Genomic DNA, 18929 nt, shown 5'->3' on the forward strand with positions numbered 1-18929 from the left:
AAATCCCAGGTTTTGATGGTATACACCCAGAATTTTTGAAGCACTGTGGAAAAAATGTAAGGAACTGGCTAGTGCAGTTTTTCTCAAACATACTCCGAACAAGTCAACTCCCTTCAGAGTTTAAACGAACTAAGATACTAGCTGTCTTAAAACCTGGTAAACGTATGGATTCTCTTGAAAGCTATAGACCAATTGCCTTAATGAGTGTCTGCTTTAAGCTCTTGGAATGGCTTATCTACAATAGAATAAGTCCTCTAATTTTTAGAATCATTCCAATCGAACAAGCTAGTTTTAGACCTCAACGTAGTTGTGAAGATCAGGTGCTTGCTCTGACAACACATATTGAGACAGGTTTTGAAAAGCAATTAAAGAGTGGAGCAGTGTTTATTGATCTAACAGCTGCATATGATACTGTGTGGAGAAAAGGTATTGTGTATAAGTTCTTTAAACTGACAAAGTGTAGTCAAATGTCACATCTGATAAACAATATGCTCTCAAATAGAATTATCCAGGTGGTCATGCATACAAATCACAGCAAAATAAAGGTACTTAACAACGGACTACCTTAACCCCTCAGCGTCGCAACCAATTTAGGAGCTTCCTACCCCGCAGCCGGATGAGACTTCAACTACGCGCAACTGAAATACATTGATTCACTTAAAGCGTTACTACAATTATAAGAGTAGCCCGATATTCACGAAATTTTGAATTCCTTATGATAGAACTATCTACAAGCAGATAATGACATAATTATTTCACATTACCTTAGTAATTTAGTCTCATGTGATAGAGTTCGAAGCACTCTTCGAGACAGAGACCCACGTCACACTCCTGGCAGCAGTACATCGACGTCGTCTTTTCTCCGTGTTTTGAACACACGATACAACGTCTCTGAGGTTTGTATTTCTCACCCTTGTGTGATAATTTCATGATAAAATGTCTTTCCTGCAACCTTGGAACTGTATTATCTGATGCGCGGCGGCCTTGAATATTTCGTTTCCCGGCCGAGCGAACTGATTATGTAAATAAAACCTTCCTCCAGCTGAACCCGATAAGATAGGCCTAACTGCTCAGTGTTTGTCCCTGTGACTTGTCTGGATATTATTAGAGAATTTAGGAATCGAATTCACTGTTGAAAACTTCCCTTTGACCTGTATAATTATCAATAGTCTCCTACACGAAATTTCCAAATACTGGTTCCTCCTCATCGTCACTCTCATCATTTACCACTGCATCTGCCACAGCCGCATCATCTATTTAATTATCACTGCTGATAATACTGTCACTACTACTTCCGACTAAACTTTCATCTAAATTATATAATATTTCAAGCACATTACTGTCAGTCAACCCACGGCTGAGCGCGGCGCGTCACACGGACCAATGAAGCTGCATCAGGACGAAACTGAATGAGGGGAATAACATTCATGACGAAACAAACCAACTCGATACATATTTCAGATAAAAGGTCAAGACATCGTCTTTCAAGTGAGATATATACCATGAACAACTGGTTCTCGTATCGTATGACAGAAAGCAGCACTAACTGATGCCTACACAGAGCCCTCGTGGAGAGTTACGAAAATATTACAAGCCGAGAAATAAAGACAATATGATAAATATTTTGCACTCTCAATGTACAAATAGAGCAAAGAACATCACGCGAAAAGATAAACTTCTCATATCATCATTTCTTTATTTTATTACGTGGGAAAGAATGAAGCAAACAGGTTTTAAAAAAAGCAGAGATTACTACTGCTCAGACTTATTTGACAAATATTTACCCTTACAAAAACAACTACATTTTAACGATCCTCATTCTTATTTTACAACACTGATAAACCCCAACATTTCTTCTTGGAAACAAAACAATTTGCAAATCCATAACTCCAAAACTCTTCGCGCTATAGCCGTAAATGCGAAGCCATTCATGGGTCTATACCACGTATAGAAGTCGGCGGCTACGGAAGAAAAGAGGGTCTATACGACGTATAGAGGTCGGCGCTGAGGGGTTAAGGATCTGTTCTTTCTCCATTACTATTTAACCTGTATATTGCAGACATACCTGTCACGAGCTCTCGTCAGTTTAATTATTGCCAGATCGTCGGCATAAGCAGTCAGCATGTGGATGCTAATGTGATAGAGAGAACTTTAAATGCAGACCTAGATGTTCTGTGCTCATACTTCAAAACGTGGTGCTTGAAACCAAACCCTAATTAAACGGAAACCTGCTTCTTCCATTTAAATAACCGGCAAGCGAATATCACCTTGAAAGTGTCACTTAATGGAAGTCTTTTCCCTCACAATGCCAACTCCAAATATCTTGGAGTTGCTCTCGACCGAACGCTATCATACAGGAAACCTAGCAGCCAAATTAAGGTCACGCAACATCATCATCCACCTGGCTCCACATGGGGAGCTTCTGCATCTACTTTGCGTACTTCAGCTATGGCGCTGGTGCTTTCCACAGCTGAGTACTGTTCTTCAGTTTGGATCAACAGCTCTCATGCTAAAAAGGTGGACATGGTCCTGAATGAAACAATGCGTGTCATAAGTGGCACAGTAAAATCTACTCCTCTTTTCTGGTTGCCAGTGCTCAGCCACATAGAACCTTCTAGAATTAGAAGATTGAATAACTTGGTTAGAGAATACAACAAGATATTAACCAATCCTGATCTCCCTATCCATGAAGATGTTAACGTCAGATTCAGCCACCTAAAATCAAGATCTCCTCCTATTCGAACAGCACAGGAACTTATTAGGAGGGATTTCAATCCAAAAACTGATTGGCAACAAGAGTGGAACAGTGTAGCTCTGATTCAATGGCAGACACTGTTCAATTATAAGAATCTTCCAGCTGGCTTTGATTTGCCCCGCAAGACATGGGTAACCCTCAACAGAGTACGTACTAACCACGGGAGATGTGGATCAGTGTTGTTTACATGGGGAATGAGATCATCTCCAGCCTGCGACTGTGCTGCAGTTAAGCAAACTATCAATCATATTGTCACCGAATGCATTGGAAGGGCATTCGCTGGATCCAGCCAGGACTTTGTGGTGGCTTCTTCTGAGGCCATACAATGGCTAGAGAACTTAGATCTAACTCTTTGAACCCTTTTGCTTGCATGATTGTTTTCAATGTTATGTGTATATCTTGTAATTATGTATATAATATTTTGTGCTGTATATTTAATCTTTGTATTGTTTTGTGTACGTTACCATACGCTAATAATAATAATAATAATTGTACGGTATGATTTTCTTTAAATGCCTGCACTTTTAACTGGCAGCCTAAGAAAAAATACTTTAATTTCCAGGAATAACATGCATATACTCTCTGCATCTCACGAGAAGAACTTTATATTGTATTGCTGATATAAAGTATGGCACGATATAAAGTTACTACACTCTAAGCTACAAACATTCATCGTGACAGACAGTGCGAACTCTCTGAAACAGATCAATGTTTAGTACTTATAATTGTAGTAGGCTAAATGTGTAACTAAAATACAATATTCCATTACCACTTTGAAGCTTCAGAACAGCACCTCATTTCACAAAAGTAACCGCGGACGAAACAGATGTTTATTGTCAGGCCTCGCACCCATTACCTTTCTCGTCAGACGACCATATATATGGCCAAGAGAGGGTTAAATGTACGTATCACCTCCTTACACTTCCTTTGTACTTCCTTTTCCCAGATAATAACCCACTGGGTTAATATACACATAACTCACATTCAACAGAGAACAGTGCTATGGAAAATGCGAGAACTCATTTCATCCTCATCACAACACGCAGGTCACCTACTGGCGTCAAATCAAAAGACCTGCACCTGACGAGCTGTAGTCCTCGGACACATCCCGGCACTGAAAGCCATACGCCATTTCATTTAATTTTTTTACTAATAGTGAATTCCTGATTCATTCGTATCTTTTTTTAAAATGCGGTATATGATTATTAATTGTAATTTTGTTTCCTAATTTTCTATTATGAACTGTGATATGTTCTGATTGCTGTTTTAAGGGGGCAGATATTGAGGTCAGTGACCCTTAATAATTGTTTGATATTTTAACTTTATATTGTATTGCTGAATCTAAACTTTATAATATCCTTGAAATTAAATTTGATTCATCCATTCCTTTTCTTTGTCTTCTTCCAATTAGTATAAGTTCAAGGGCTCTTTTGACTTCATGGCTTCTTTCCTTTTCATTCAGCTTCTCGACCTTCTCTTGTGCTTTACCCTCTATGGTGTCCCCTAAAACCATTAAGGTGAAAATAGGACAATAACATTATTATGACCATACTTCTCTACGATTGTCTTCTATTCATGAAGTGGGCTTTTGATGTGCTCATTTCTGATTTGTTTTTCCAAAATTTCTGTTGATGTCCAGCATTTTGAAGCATAGGTCTGTACATCTCTCAACACTGTCATGTAGAGCTTGTCTTTAAGCTTCATTGGCACCCTCTTGTAGTAGAACATTAGCAAGCTCTGTTGCTACTTCAGTCAACCTACACTGATTCGGTGATTTATAGCGTTTAAGTTACAGCTCTGTCATTTCTTTGGTGTGGAAAAGGGAAACGACTGAAAATCAGCCTCAGGGTTATTCAAACCTGCCATCTCCTTAATACTGTGTACTGAGTTTCCTTTCAAAGCTATATTCCTAACCAATTTCCTATTACTGAGAATTTTGGCAATGCAGTTTGGATTGCATTGCTGTGAACTTACACTAGGTGGTGGGCTTGAATCCCACCATTGGCAACCATGAAGATGTTTTTCCATGTTTTCCCCATTTTTCTACAGCAGACAAATGCTGGAACTGTACATTAATTAAAGCTATAGCTGCTACCTTGTGAATCCTTGCCCTGTTCCATCCTTGCATCATTGAAAATCTGATGTGTACGTGCAGCATTAAACGACTAGCAGGAACAAATATAGTAACATGCTGTGTCATTCTAGTTTGCCTCTCTTGCAGAGTTCCAACATACACTTCTGATCATTACTCTCCTTTTATGTCACCTCCACCTTTCACCTGGCTTTGAAGTTCTACTTTTAAAATTTTTTTTATTTTATAAAACTATAAGTTCTAATTACTCCCCGCCATGCTGCATAAAAGTACATTTTTTTCTTAGAAGTGTATTATTTTGGAAAAAGAAGTGAAAGAAATTGCAATGTTAAATCTTACTCATTACATACATTTTGCAAATTTATCAGGTGATGGAGAGCAACAAGGGATATGCTCGTTCAGGCAGAGTCAAAGTAAACATGACGGTCACAATGGAACCACCAGTGGAGGAAATTCAAGAAAAGTACAAGGAGATGCAAGTCAAATACATGCCAGGTAAATTTGTATGTATTTTATGTATCTGTACTGCTTTTTATCTGAGAGAGCTCTCTAGGGTATAGTATCTTCATTTTAATGTGTTGAAGGTTCTGTGGCAGCCCAGCGACTTGGTATCTCCCCACATCTACTGTCTCGAGTCACTGGGACCATCTACATCATCCATGGGAGAAAGGAGGATGCAACAGAAAACTCAAGCAAAACTAATGTTGGCCTCAATCTCAAGTTTAATAAGAAAAATGAGGAGGTAACATGCATTATATAAATCTTACCATTTACAGTAAAACCTCATTAAGACGTTTCTGCAGGGGACAAGCGAGAAAACGTACTACTGAATGCATGAATAAAAACTATCTAACAGGGATATGGAAACACTAGAAACGATTTTTTTTCGACATGACTGCATTTTATGTTGTGTACCTGCAGGTACAGTGAAAACTGTATCCTCCATTTCTAAATATGAGAGGATAATATTAAAAGGTGTGAAAAACACAAGAGAACAAATATGAAAAACTTTTTCTGTTGGGGATTATAAAATAACAGTACACTGAAAGGTATGAAAAACATCAGACAACAAAAATATGAAAATATTTGCACTGGGAGAGGTGGGGGGGGACATGAAAATATCCAGTATTATTGCAGATCTCACTCTTTCTTAAACAAATGGTATTAGAAGCCTTTTATTTCGGACCAGTGAGTTATTAAACATTATTTTCTGGTCACACTCTTCGACAATGAATTTGAGGTTACACTCGACCATGTGCGACTACAACTTTGGCCGCCATTTTGAAACTTCGATTCAACCAACTCGAATGATAGAGTCGAAACTTGAAGGTGTGAGTTTCGCTCTACCTCTGTACGCTTTAATTTTGTCTTCATTAGTAAGGAATTTCAAGACTTTTTCCGAATCCGTAACTTGGCTGTCACAAGACATATGTACACCATGCTAGTCAACTTCAGACGATTATGTTCCTATTCCAGATGTAGACTATAAGATGACAAATATACCTACCCTTTACCGTACCACTCAACACAAAATCAATTAGTAACTTCTGAGTGGAATGTGAAATGCAAACACAAACAAGCTCACTGTGGTATTCAGCAATCTCGCTACTAACTGGCAAGCCAAACTAAACATTCCTGAGGCTAACAGCTTGCTTTCCGAAGGTTCAGCTTGTCCTGTGATGTTCAGGAATTCGAGGCCTTTTCCCGTTAGCACACAGGTGTACCAAGGGCTCTTTTTCTCCCGTGTTGAAAATCGCATTCCTTTCACAAGGGGTGACAAATAACATTTTCAGGGCTAGGAAAAATGTTATTGTACTAAGCGGTAATAACAAAAATTCTTGATGTGATAAGCGAGGTATTTTTATATAGATTTAATACGATGAGGATTGGGACTTCGAATTTACGACATGCTAACCAGGAAAACAATGTTAATGAGGAACACACTAACAAGGTTTCACCTAATTTGTTTGTTTATTTATTTATTTATTTATTTATTTATTTATTTATTTATTTATTTATTTATCTTTTTGGAAAGTGCATGCAATGAGTGATGTTCCATTTTCCTAGACAGTGTGTTATTTTTAATTGTATGGCCTCTGTTACTGTGCATAGGCATTTTTTTATTTGACATGATTAGGCTTCCTTATGTTGACATACCTGCCAACCTTTTCGATTTACCCGGAAACTTTCCGGTTTTTAACTCGTCTTCCGATTTTCCGATTAATTTTTATTTCTTCCTACTTTTGACCAATATAACTTCTAGTACGGCCAATACTCTTCCCCTAGGATAAATTCTTATGTGCTTGTGTAATTTACGAAACCTCATTTTCAAGTGAATTTATTTGATGCTTTATTTCGTTATTGTTGATCGCGCGCTGTTAACATTGTTTCTATACGTAGTTTCATCAGAGTTGTAGACCACTTGTTGTTTGTTGCATTTCTATGCTTTCCCCCACTGCCGAAGTCGTATGTTAATAATGTATGGAACATATTGAATTGTTTTGTATGTGGTAGTTTCGCGTATTTAAGTGCATAATTTTAATGAGTTGAATGTTTTTAAGGGGCTTATGTTGGTGACAGTTTTCAATTACTTTATTTCCTCGTTGTGGCCAAAAAGTATAACAAACGTTATCTCCAGGTGTTCAGAGATACCTATAAATTTCCGTTCGTTTTACCGTCTGATAAAAAAACTACCGTATTCTCTCGCGTAATTAATGCCCTTGCATAATTTACGCATCCCAATATTTTTGGGTCTGAAGTCGAGAAAAAGAAATGTTCATGTATTTGACGCACCCACAACTTCAAAAATCCATCATGCAGCTCCGGATGCGTTACGAAATAAAGATGTCAACCACTCAAGTAGCAGGCTTCCTATTGCGAAAGCGGGCATTCCAAATACAGGGCAACGTGCTGTTATTAGCTGGCAGGTAATCCCACTGCACAAGTTTTACGAGTTTTTCGGGTACAGGACATTCTGTGATATCAAAATTGTTTGTCAGTCCACAATATTCGAGTAATACTGCATCATACTAACTCGCGGTGATCAGTTACGCCGAAACATATGGGAACAGGGCAGCTGGCAGCAAGTGTTCAATGCCCAAATGAAACTTGCGCTACCGCGGTAACAGTAGTGCACTTCAAGCGGCCAACAAGTCTCGCAAAGCATTTGGCGGACCAGAAAGCAGCAAGTTTCCACAAGTAGAGGAGGATCTGCTTAAATACCGGTATATGATTTTGTTAGGATAAGCCATTTCTCACGAAATGCAGTATTTTAAAGAATGTGAAATAACCGCTGCACATGGAATCAGTATCTCGGATTTGAAGGTTAGCCGAGGCTTGATTAATTTTATAAAGAGAAATGGACTTCCTCTTCAACGGAGATCATCATCATGCCAAAAAATGACGAATGATTTAAACCATTTTCACCGCTTTGTGATTGAGAAGCGTAAAGTGAAGGAATATTTGTGATTTCTATGTTGTGGTCTAATGTACCGGAGTGCAGAGAAACCACAATTCTTTTGGGCTTCTTATGGGTGAGTTCTTAATAATTTTGGTGGATAAACACCAAATGTCACTAGAAATCTTCTACATACCGACATCATATGAAATACAGTGCCCTTCAGAAATCCGACTGCCCTGTCGGATTTGAACCTACGATCTTGGGATCCATCTGAAGTTGAACACTATAATTGATCCACAGAGGAAGCTAACAGTTTGTTGATTGATACTCACTTCTTTGTAGGAAGTTGAGGTGCTTTCTTGAGTATACAAGATAGACATGATATGCGCTTTTAGGTTTATGCCGTGTTAAGAAAATAAGGTGAAACTCTCTACATTTCGATGAGAACTTTGCTCTGCATTTTCAGAAGAGAACCTCTACTGTTTACAAGGAAGTCTTCTACAATAACGAGGGTTTGAATTTAAGAATGAATTCCATTGCATCTGAGGCTCTTTTTAGTTTTGAAAGGTGACGCCAATTACTCTACTGTTGACTTGCTGGGCCTAACACAAAAGAGGATTTTTTGTCAGGGCAATCTCTCTTAGCCTTTAGCAGTCCCCTGCTACATCTACAAGGCAGCAGCTTTTTAATGAATGGCCATGTAATTAGAATGGATTTTTGGTCAGTAGCTAAGGAATGGTTGGAGAAAACCTTAGACGGCAAAAGACCTAGAGGCAGACCTCGAAGAAGATGGGTCGAACAAGTCAAACAAGATCCAGAACATAGAGGAGTGGATTGGAACCAAGTACAGGAAGGTGAATGGCACCTGAATCGACTGAAGTGGTGAGCGCTCATACACTGCACCTGGGAAGCTGGAAACGGTTAAATGATGATGATGATGATGATGATGATGATGATGATGAATTTAAGAATGCTGTACCATTGGAGAACTGTAGTGGCTCATTCCAAGTGGGAGCTGACAACAACACCGTGTGTGCTTGAGAAGTATCAGAGAGGACATAGGACGAATCAGGGACGAATGTGGTAGAGAAAAATAGAACCTAATAAATGCAAGGAAAGACACCAGGATAGAATAGAACAGAGCTGAAAAATGGAAAGAAAGTTTGAGGGGAGAAAACGAGAGGTTAATGATGTGAGATGATGTTAGAGTGGGGGGTGTGCATAGACACTAACACATAGAGTGGAATGAACCACTGGTGATGGTGATGACGAGTATTACTATTAGCAATATGCAAACTGATTGTCTCAATTAACGTCGAGGAAATCTCTCGTAGCAAGACTGGTCTGTTATCCATTCTCTGCACTGAATTTAACTGTAATATCCTCTCTGTCCGAGAAACTCGCAGAAGCAAATGGCAAAGAGTACCAGCAATCCCAGGAATTATACTTATTGCCAAAAGAACCCACGAACAATATTAATATTTATTAGACCAGACATTGCAGTCGTATCTACTGTGTATTGAAAATGGTAAGATAGAGGTACAAACAGTTCAACTACTATCCACATGCACAATATCTTCAGTATATAAACCACCCAATACTCTGTTCAAGTTTATGAAGACTAGAAATATGGACAAACACATCTGTTTTGTAATTGGAGATTTCAGTAGTTGTAGCAACCTGTGGGGTTTAACTCCATCATGATGAAAATGGTGGAGCTGTAATCAAGTGAGACAAATCCAGTGACCTCTGCCTTGTGCACAACTGCAGACAACCTGTATCCTTCAACAGCAAAAGATGTCTACAACCCTGGCTCAATTTTTTTGCTTGCAAATCCATTGCTGGGCAGTGCGTTAAGAACATGCAGAACATAAGAACATCCCAACTAACAACTGTCTATGATTTGCACTTTTCATCAAGAAGGAATCAGTTTCTGCCTTTGTCTTTCTGTTTCCCCATCTATATTGCATAATCTTTCTACCATTCTTCCTTAACCATGTATTACCCACACCTAACCCATTTCTTGCACAAAAATTCAAATTCTGTCCCTCTTCATTCCTGTTTCCATATCCAAAAGGTCCAGTTACTTCTTTCATTCCTTTTCTTTCACATCCCACCGTTGCATTAAAGTCTCTCTTGATAGTCACTTTCACATCCTTTGTTTATTTCTTCAATGTCTCCAGGAATTTGTCCATATCTTTTTTGCATCCAATCTGGGATACACTTGGATGAAATCCTGTACTCCTCCTCTGTCCTTAACTGTATCTTTAGTATCTACCACTTATGTAGTCCATTTTATCTACATACTCAGCTAAGATCTAGTTGGTTATTATCCCCACTCCATTCTTTGCCTTATGTCTCTCTACTCCAGTAGAGAGTGTATTCTCTCAAATTCTTCTTTCATTTTTCTTTCCACTTCGCCTCACTCAATCCTATCATAGCTATATTCCCCTTCTCCATAAAATCAATTACTTCTGATTTTCCAGTCAGTGAAATGGTGTATAGCGTTTAGTGTTGGGATGTGTCTGAGGTCTTCGGTGTGCCAGGTGCAGATCTTTTGATTTGACGCACGCAGGCGACCTGAACTTTGTGATGAGGATGAAATGATGAAGAGACACATACACCCAGTCCCCGTGCCAGGGGAATCAATTATGGTTAAAATTCCTGACCCTGCTGGGAATCGAACACAGGACCCTTGTGACGAAAGGCCAGCACGCTAACCATTTAGCCATGGAGCCAGACTTTGTCAGTGACACTGAATGCGAAAATTGTGGAAGTCTGTTTGAATTCACTGTGGAGAAAAAAAAGACAGTGATAATCACAAGAGGTGATAGAGTAAGGAAAGGAATCATAAATATTGGATTCAGAACCTTGAAGTGGACAGCTTCAGAGACCTAGGAAGCAAAGTAATGCAAAATGCAAGCCTGATATAGAGATCAGCAAAGGAGTGCAGCAGGAAAATGCATTCTATTTCTGTCACAATGTACAAAATCTAGACTGGAAGAAGGGAGTGTAAGAAAGTGGTGTGCATATTGATGTATGCAGCAGAGACCTGGGCAATGATAAGAAGAGAGACAAGTAAAATTCCTAAGAAGTGTGATGGGAAAGACTAGGAAAGACAGTATGCGACATCAAGATGTCAGGAAGGAAATTGGAGTAGAGGAGTTGAATGAGAGAGGAATAAATTGGGAGGAATAGCCTAAGATAGTTCGGACATGTTAACACATTCACGCCCGTATCCAAGTTATTGCTTATAGTGCGTGACCATGCTGTGGTCCGTATCCGAGTTAGCCCGGATAAGCACAACCTTGAACTGGAGCTGTTCCTATGCACCTGGGATCTATTTTGGTCACAAATATGTGCGAGAGAGATGAAGGTAATACCCTTACGAATGCTTCTACTCACCAGAAACCACATGGCCACAGCGATTTTCTCTCCCAATGCACTTTTTTTGTTTTGTTTCTGAAGGTAGCCTTGCGCTGGCCCAACTAGTTGCGTAGTTGGTTTGTGACTGCACAAGCGTGTGTATAATCACGTTCTGAAGTGTAACCATGGCGTGTAGGGACAATATAAATGATGCAAGTGGTGCGAATTTACAAAGCACAGTTTTTCAGCTGCTTGAAAATTATCTTGGCCAGGGGTATACAGTCTGTATGGACAATTATTACAATAGTGTTGGACTCATGAAACAATTACGGGAACAGAACACTGCCGTATGTGGAACAATACGGTCAAATAGGGGTGTACCAAAAGATCTAAAGGAACATCAGGGAATTCTCAAATGAAGGGAAAAGTGAACCGGACATACAAGTACAGTCACCTCTCTCCGACATTTCAGCTTCATCTACTTCTTCAGCTCCAAGTCAACATCATGCGATTTTGCTGCCAAAAAGGGCATCAGCCAAGGATCACCATTTACGTTCGATGGGAAGAGAAAATAAGTTTCCACCATCATATAAAGTCAAGTTCCCCTCAAGAAGGTGCCAAGCGTGCTTCAAAAACAAAATGATTAGTGGAACACGCTATTTTTGTGAAAAGTGTGGTGTTCCATTCACCCAGGACAGTGTGACATTACCTAACAGACCCTACAGAGATACTAGAAGACTTCATTAAGGTATGTGGAAAATTTTGTTTCCATATCTTGTTTAGTTTAGAACTTATTGTGAAAAGAATTCGTTGTTGCTTGTTCTGCCACTAACAGCTGGAATAGCTGGGTCAGCCCTTTAAATAGCCCGCTCAGATGATGGGCATGAATGTGTTAAGAGAATGAAGGAGGAAAGAATACCAAAACAAGATGATGTAGGTTAACTTTAAGAGAAAGAGAGCAAGATAAGGGGCAGGGCAAGATAGATAGACTGGATCAAGATCAGTATAAGATGAAAAGTATGGAATAGAATTACAGAAGAAGAAGAGAGGAAGGTGGGAAAGTTTTGTCAGTGCCCCAACCTGGCTTGGAACTAGATAAGGGGAAATGATGATGATGATGGCTGCAGGAAAATGCATTAATAAATATGGAAATATTATTTAAAGGAACAATTCTACTAACAATGTAACGTGTGCATTAGTGCATATGCATAAAAAAAGTAAAGAAAGTAATATCAGTCTTTAAGAAATGCGATGTGATGTGGTGTGGTATGGTGTGAGAAAATTGATGGCTGATCCTGATAGAGGATGTAAAAGTCATCTTAGAAAAAGAAATACGGGATGGCAGCAATGAAATCATAACAGGTCAGTGAAGTTGGAAAAGTGAGAAATCATAACAGGTCGTTGAAAAATGAACTGCTGGTTGAGGGAGAAGACACAAAAAGAGAGGTGGAAAGAGTATTTCAAAATGCTCTTGAACGTCAGGTGGAAGTTTGGGAGGAAGAGGCTGAGGATGTGATGACAGGGAGGAAAGTGTTATTTAAGATTTATTTTATCCCTATTCTGATGTTGTGTTGAATGAGGCATAAAAATAAGTAAGGGCGAGAGTAAAACAATGGTGATGACAAGATGATTTGACGGACTATGAGGTAAGGGATATGTCCTTGAGAGAAGTTGAACAATCAGTCAAGAAAATATGATAGTCACCCATTGACATTATAACAACTGCTGGCAGTGTTGGACTGTATTGGACAGGAAGAGTGATCAGAACAGCTTGAAAGATAAAAGAAGTACCTGAGGAATGGGGAAGAGTAGAGATCGTACCACTGTTTAAGAAAGGTGACAGTAAGGTACGTACCAGCTATCGAGGAGTCACCGTAATTCCCCATGTAACCAAAATATGTGAGTGAGTTTTAGTAGATACTTTGAGGATAAGAACAACTGGAAGAAGAGTAGCATGGTCTTTGGAGGGGCAGATTGATGGTAGATTTGATATTCAGATGAGATATTGGTGAGGAAATGTTGGGAGCCTGATAAGGATATAGTGATGATGACCTTTATTGGTATCCAGAAGGCATATGATATGTGTAGCCAGAGGAAGACTATGGAGAGCATTGAGAAATATAGGAGGTGCAGAGATGGCACACATGATCCAGGCATTGTGAAAGTGAAGCAAAGTGAAGATGAGGATTGGAAAGACAGATCAGTTTGAAGTAAATCAGGACTGTGACAAGGAACTGTGTTGTCCCCTCAGTAGTTTGTCATTTAATGGATGAAGTACAGAAGGAAGTCATAAGGATGATGGAGCCGGGGAATACTAGACCTTGGTTGTTTGCTGATGATATTGTGATGTGGGATGGTATTGAACAAACATTACAAATTCAGTTAGATGCTTGGAGTGAAGTAACTGAAGAATGGGCGATGAAAATAAATACTACGCGCTGAACTGTTAAAAAGTCCTTCAAAGATCTTCGTCATGGAGACTAATGTACTCGTAACTTATCTCAGAATCTACCAAATTAAGTAGTTATTACCTCAAAAGAAAGTGCTTGATCCACTGAGTGTTTTTAGACCAAAACGAACTCCGTACCTCAATTAGAACGAAAGATATGATTGCTTCAATGAGAAAAATGTTGAAGAAATGAGACGTCACATTGTATGTGCACTCATAACTTTCCTCAGAACCAACTAATTTGAATAGCTAAGAGCTGAAATGAAAGATCTTGATCCACTGAATGTTCTTAGGCCAAAATTAACTCCGTACCTCAATTAGAACCAAAAATAGGATTGCTTCAAAGAGACAAAAAATTGAAAAATCAAATAATTTGAGGAAGGTGGAAGTGATTTATAGTACCTGATGACAAATCTGTGCATGAATACCTTTCAGTTAAAAAAAAAAAAAATTGAAGGAAATCGACCAGATAGAATGGCCGTACTGACTGACTTTAGTTCTCATCAATTTTTTAAATATATATATATGGTGAACGAACCCCATTACCGTACTGGACAGGGAGTTCGATAGAGGGTGTGGAAGAAAAGAAAGAAAAATGAAGAAGGTTCTTCTGACTTGAATCAGTAAGTAATAGCACGCTACTGATAGTAGTGATGGCAGTGAACTGCGAGCGTCAAACTACAAGCATCACATTTGCAGACGTCCCATTGGAAAGAAAGCATGGAAGATTTCATCTACCTCATTAGGGTAGTTTCTCAGAACATCCAGCCAGACTTCTTTGACAATTCTAAGAAGCCAAGAGAAGTGAAGTTAACAATACTCAAGAGCTTCTTCAGAAATTGTGGTATTGAATCCAGCTTCCTCACCAAGAATGACTTTATAATGGGTGCATGCTTTGGAAATGAAATTTCTGATGTTCATAATTGAGGAGTTGGATGCAATAACAGCGTAAGTAGACTTACGTTATTTTGAGAAACAGAAGCTTGAAGTTTATAAATGTTCTGAGTTAAATGTTATATTAGGAATCAACCTGAATTTCATTTAAAGACATTTAAAAAAGGCAGGAAATGTATTTCCCGAAGAATTTTATTGATCTGTTAGCTAATAAGAAAGACAGAGTTATTTAAAATTTCCTTTTATACGCTGTTATTGCATGAAGAGCAGGAATATTATATTTTGCCACCTACTAGTATTGATCAGGGAGTTAGGAAAGTATGATCGCCCACTATAGAGGAACAAAAGTGGCTGTTTATCCCACCTCAGTTCTCCAAAATGTCTAAACTTACTAAAATTAGGAACAAATTCCGAAAAGAAAAATCCAACTAAGAAAAGTAAAAAAATTACGTTTATTCTTTATTTAATATTCACTTTTTTTCCTTTATTGCGTAGAGGGCCGAGAGAAGTTTGCTACAGTGCTCTCCCCAACTATGGTATTAGGCTACGGTAATTCCCCCCCCATCAGATATTTGAAATGTTATAAAATTAGAAACATTCCTTTCTGAACAACTTTTATTCCTATTTTCATTTACAAAATTATTCTCTCAACCTAAACCTTACTTGTTTTAAATACTCAAATACCGCATCATTGACCAAAATCAGGATAATTCATCTTCACATGCTGCATTAGCAGACTCTAGGGGATCATTACACACAGACATGACCTTCACATACCATTCAACATTTTCAGGTTTTAAGTATTTCAATAGTGAAAGAACATCATCCCTTTTGTCTGCTTTTACACCACACTTTCTTACATCAAGTAGCCTCAAATCATTAAAACTGAGAAAGCTAGCATTCCTCTTTAAGAAGGTAAATGGCACATAGTTAGGAGTGTAGGACTGTGACCCTGATACAACACCATTATGGTAATAAAGTCGCACAAACTTCTGTACCATGAATCTGTTGCTTTTAGCAGAGGGCATTCTTAGAAACATAGGTCGAAGTGCTGATACCCAGTCTTTTATTAAATGTGATGCCATTTCTGCACTGAAGGGTTCTGGATGCTTCCTACTGTCCTTCATGATGTTCAGATATTCTTCACAAGTTTCTATGCATTCAACCTGTTTTAGAAGAATGCCATATTTCCCGAAGTTTCTATCACACTGGCTAAAAGAATGCCCTCTAACAGGAAAAATATGTTCAATCTCAACTTTCAGATCTTTCGACAACCAAGCACTGAACATTACCATAGCATTATTCTTATTTTGACCACCGCATGAGTCAGACAAGAGCACAACTTTCTTTTTGATGGGCATTTCCTGTAGTTTTCTTGTTAAAAAGTAGTGTAAGAAAGAGCACACTGAATTGGGGTTCTTTTTAGAGTCACTCTCCAGAAAGCAATAGAAAGCACTACTACCATCGTTGTGACAATGCACATTAAAGTTGTAAAGCCACAACAAACGCTTATAAAATTGAGCTGTCACGTTAAGCCGAGGTAAAGGCAGGTTTTGAGCAGTCAAATTCAACCACGAGAATATCGCTGTCCTCATTTTTTAGTCTATTCAGTAGCTCTTTCTTTAACCCACTGTATGCCTCAACTCGCTTTTTATGGTAAACGTAATGGTTTTTGCAATGATGATCAGGGTTTGCTTTGAGATATACCTCACATTCTGCACAGTAATCACAGGTCTTTGGTTGTCGGAATGAATATTCAGAATTTTCCCTGAAGTACTTGTGATATGCACTATACCCTACTCTCAGAGGTTTACTCACCTTATAATAATACTGGTTGAAAGCTGTATATAATTTTACAACGTTTAATTCAGGGTTCTCAAAGTACTTCCTGTTTTTGCCCTGCTGTAGTGAGCTTCCCGATGAGGAATCAGTCCCCAGTGTTCTTCCACAAGCTGCCAGACATTATCTGCAATTTTATTCGGACGGTTGTTGTGTTTTCCTCTACGATCTTCCACAACAGCACCTATAAAATTGAACAGTAGTCAGGCCTTATTCAAACAGTAACTATAACAAGCACATCCATACATCCATAATAACTTTACATACCATATTACACTTACCTGTTCTTAAGGATTGTTGCACGGTCCTCAGTCGCATTTCTGATATTTGGAATAGAGAAAGCAGAAATTGTCTACAAACAGGCATCTCATCATACTTCACTTTTATACAGTAACTCCATATATTATCTCTATTTTTAGATCGGTTATGCTTTTGAAAGATTTTTTCCTTTTTTTCATATAACCCAGCAAAACTGCATCCTGAAGTAACTTGTCACCAGTCTCCCAATATGATCTAAAGCTATTCTTCTGATCTTCATACGTTACGTTTCAAAACACCTGAAAAAGATGTAAAATGTAAGAACAACCCTCCTTCACAACACCACTACATTAATAAAATGAAACAACGTTCTGATTCATTACATTTATTAACGCTAGGTAGACTAAAACCAACCGAACTTGTAAAGAAGAACCTACCTTTTCTTGCAACATTTATCCACTTTCCTAAATTTCTTCTTTCCGATTTCCTTTCCACTTGTGAGAGAAATGTAACTTCTGCCACTGTTTCTTGCACGCTTTACAATATTTCTTTTCCAAGTATCAGGATCTTTCATCCTTTTTCTTCCCCTGCACCTGTCGTCTAAACAGGCAGTATCATCAAATACTTCTGAATCACTTCCTACTGATGTATCAGAAGTGACGTCAACAGAAATATCGGCACCAGCCACAAAACCTTCTCTTCCACTCGCTGACATCTTCTCCAGCCAAAGAACTGGCGGCAACAGATCATGCCGCTCGTGAAGCACGCCTCATCATGCAATAACAGCGTAGCGCATGGTACCAGTTTTAGTGAGCTCCTGACCTCTAGCGGCACCCTAGCGAACTAAGACCTGGATAGGGTTGTAGTGAAAGGACCGGGAAATTCGAAAACGGTATTCATGCAATAACAGCGTAAGTAGACTTACGCTGTTACTGCATCTAGCTTCTCAATTCTAATGACAAATTGAAGAAGGAAGATGTGATTTTGACTTCACCATTTAATAGTGTCAGAACACCTAGGTTATACAGTTCAGTCATATTACAATATGATGGGATAACAGGAATGGACAGATTAAATCCAGAATGGCAAACGATGCAAGTTAGCTGGTTTAGCTGATAGAGGAAGACAAGAATCCACTGGATGGCATTGTGCCTAGAAGAAGGGCATGTGAGAGGGCTATGAACAGTGGGATTTATCCCAGTGAAACTCTGTGCAAAAGGGCTGCCAACAGGAACTAGAAAACTTAAATTATACTCATCTCTCCAACTTTGTGTACAATACCCATTCAGTCTCGTTTGAGTCTTCTTCTTCTTCTTCTTCTTCTTCTTCTTCTTCTTCTTCTTCTTCTTCTTCTTCGCCTTTACCTGTATTTCTTGGGGTCAGTATTCCCTGTGAATTTGGCCCAATTTTGTGGCTGGATGACCCTTCTGACACCAACCCCATGTGGAGAGAAGTCTGCACTATTCAGTCATTCTGTGGTGGTTGATAGTGTGATGTGTTTTGTGTAATGAAGATATTTGTATTGAGACAAACATAAATTGCCAGCTGCCGAGCCAGAGGAATTAACCATGTGCAGTTAAAATACCTCTCCTGGCAGGGAATCAAACTCAGAGCCCTCTGAACTTAAGGGCACAATACTGACCATTCAGTCAATGCCATTTAGAGTATGTATGTTCAGTCCTCAGCCCTAAGGCTGTTGGATCCTCAACAGCCCCGCCATCATCTGTCATAGATGGCCTAGGCATGTTACGTATGGTTTGTGGTGGGACAAAGGATACATTTAGTGTGTCCAGATTAGGTGTGTTAAACAGTACAAACTCGGTGAATAGTCTATGATGACTAATAATATGGGTAATGGTGTACGAAGGCTAAATTA

The 18929-nt window shown here is 38.9% G+C and overlaps 1 protein-coding gene across 1 annotated transcript in view; it reads left to right on the plus strand.

Moving 5' to 3' along the window:
• pcm (pacman) overlaps positions 1 to 18929 on the plus strand; it is a 668873-nt gene that overhangs the window by 327209 nt on the left and 322735 nt on the right. The window contains exons 19-20 of the mRNA XM_067150369.2: positions 5216 to 5342; positions 5432 to 5589. Of these exons, the coding sequence (XP_067006470.2) occupies positions 5216 to 5342; positions 5432 to 5589 (285 nt within the window). The remainder of the gene's footprint in view (positions 1 to 5215; positions 5343 to 5431; positions 5590 to 18929) is intronic.

This window comes from Anabrus simplex, chromosome 6, assembly GCF_040414725.1.
Source record: "Anabrus simplex isolate iqAnaSimp1 chromosome 6, ASM4041472v1, whole genome shotgun sequence".
NCBI classification, from domain to species: Eukaryota; Metazoa; Arthropoda; class Insecta; order Orthoptera; family Tettigoniidae; genus Anabrus; species Anabrus simplex.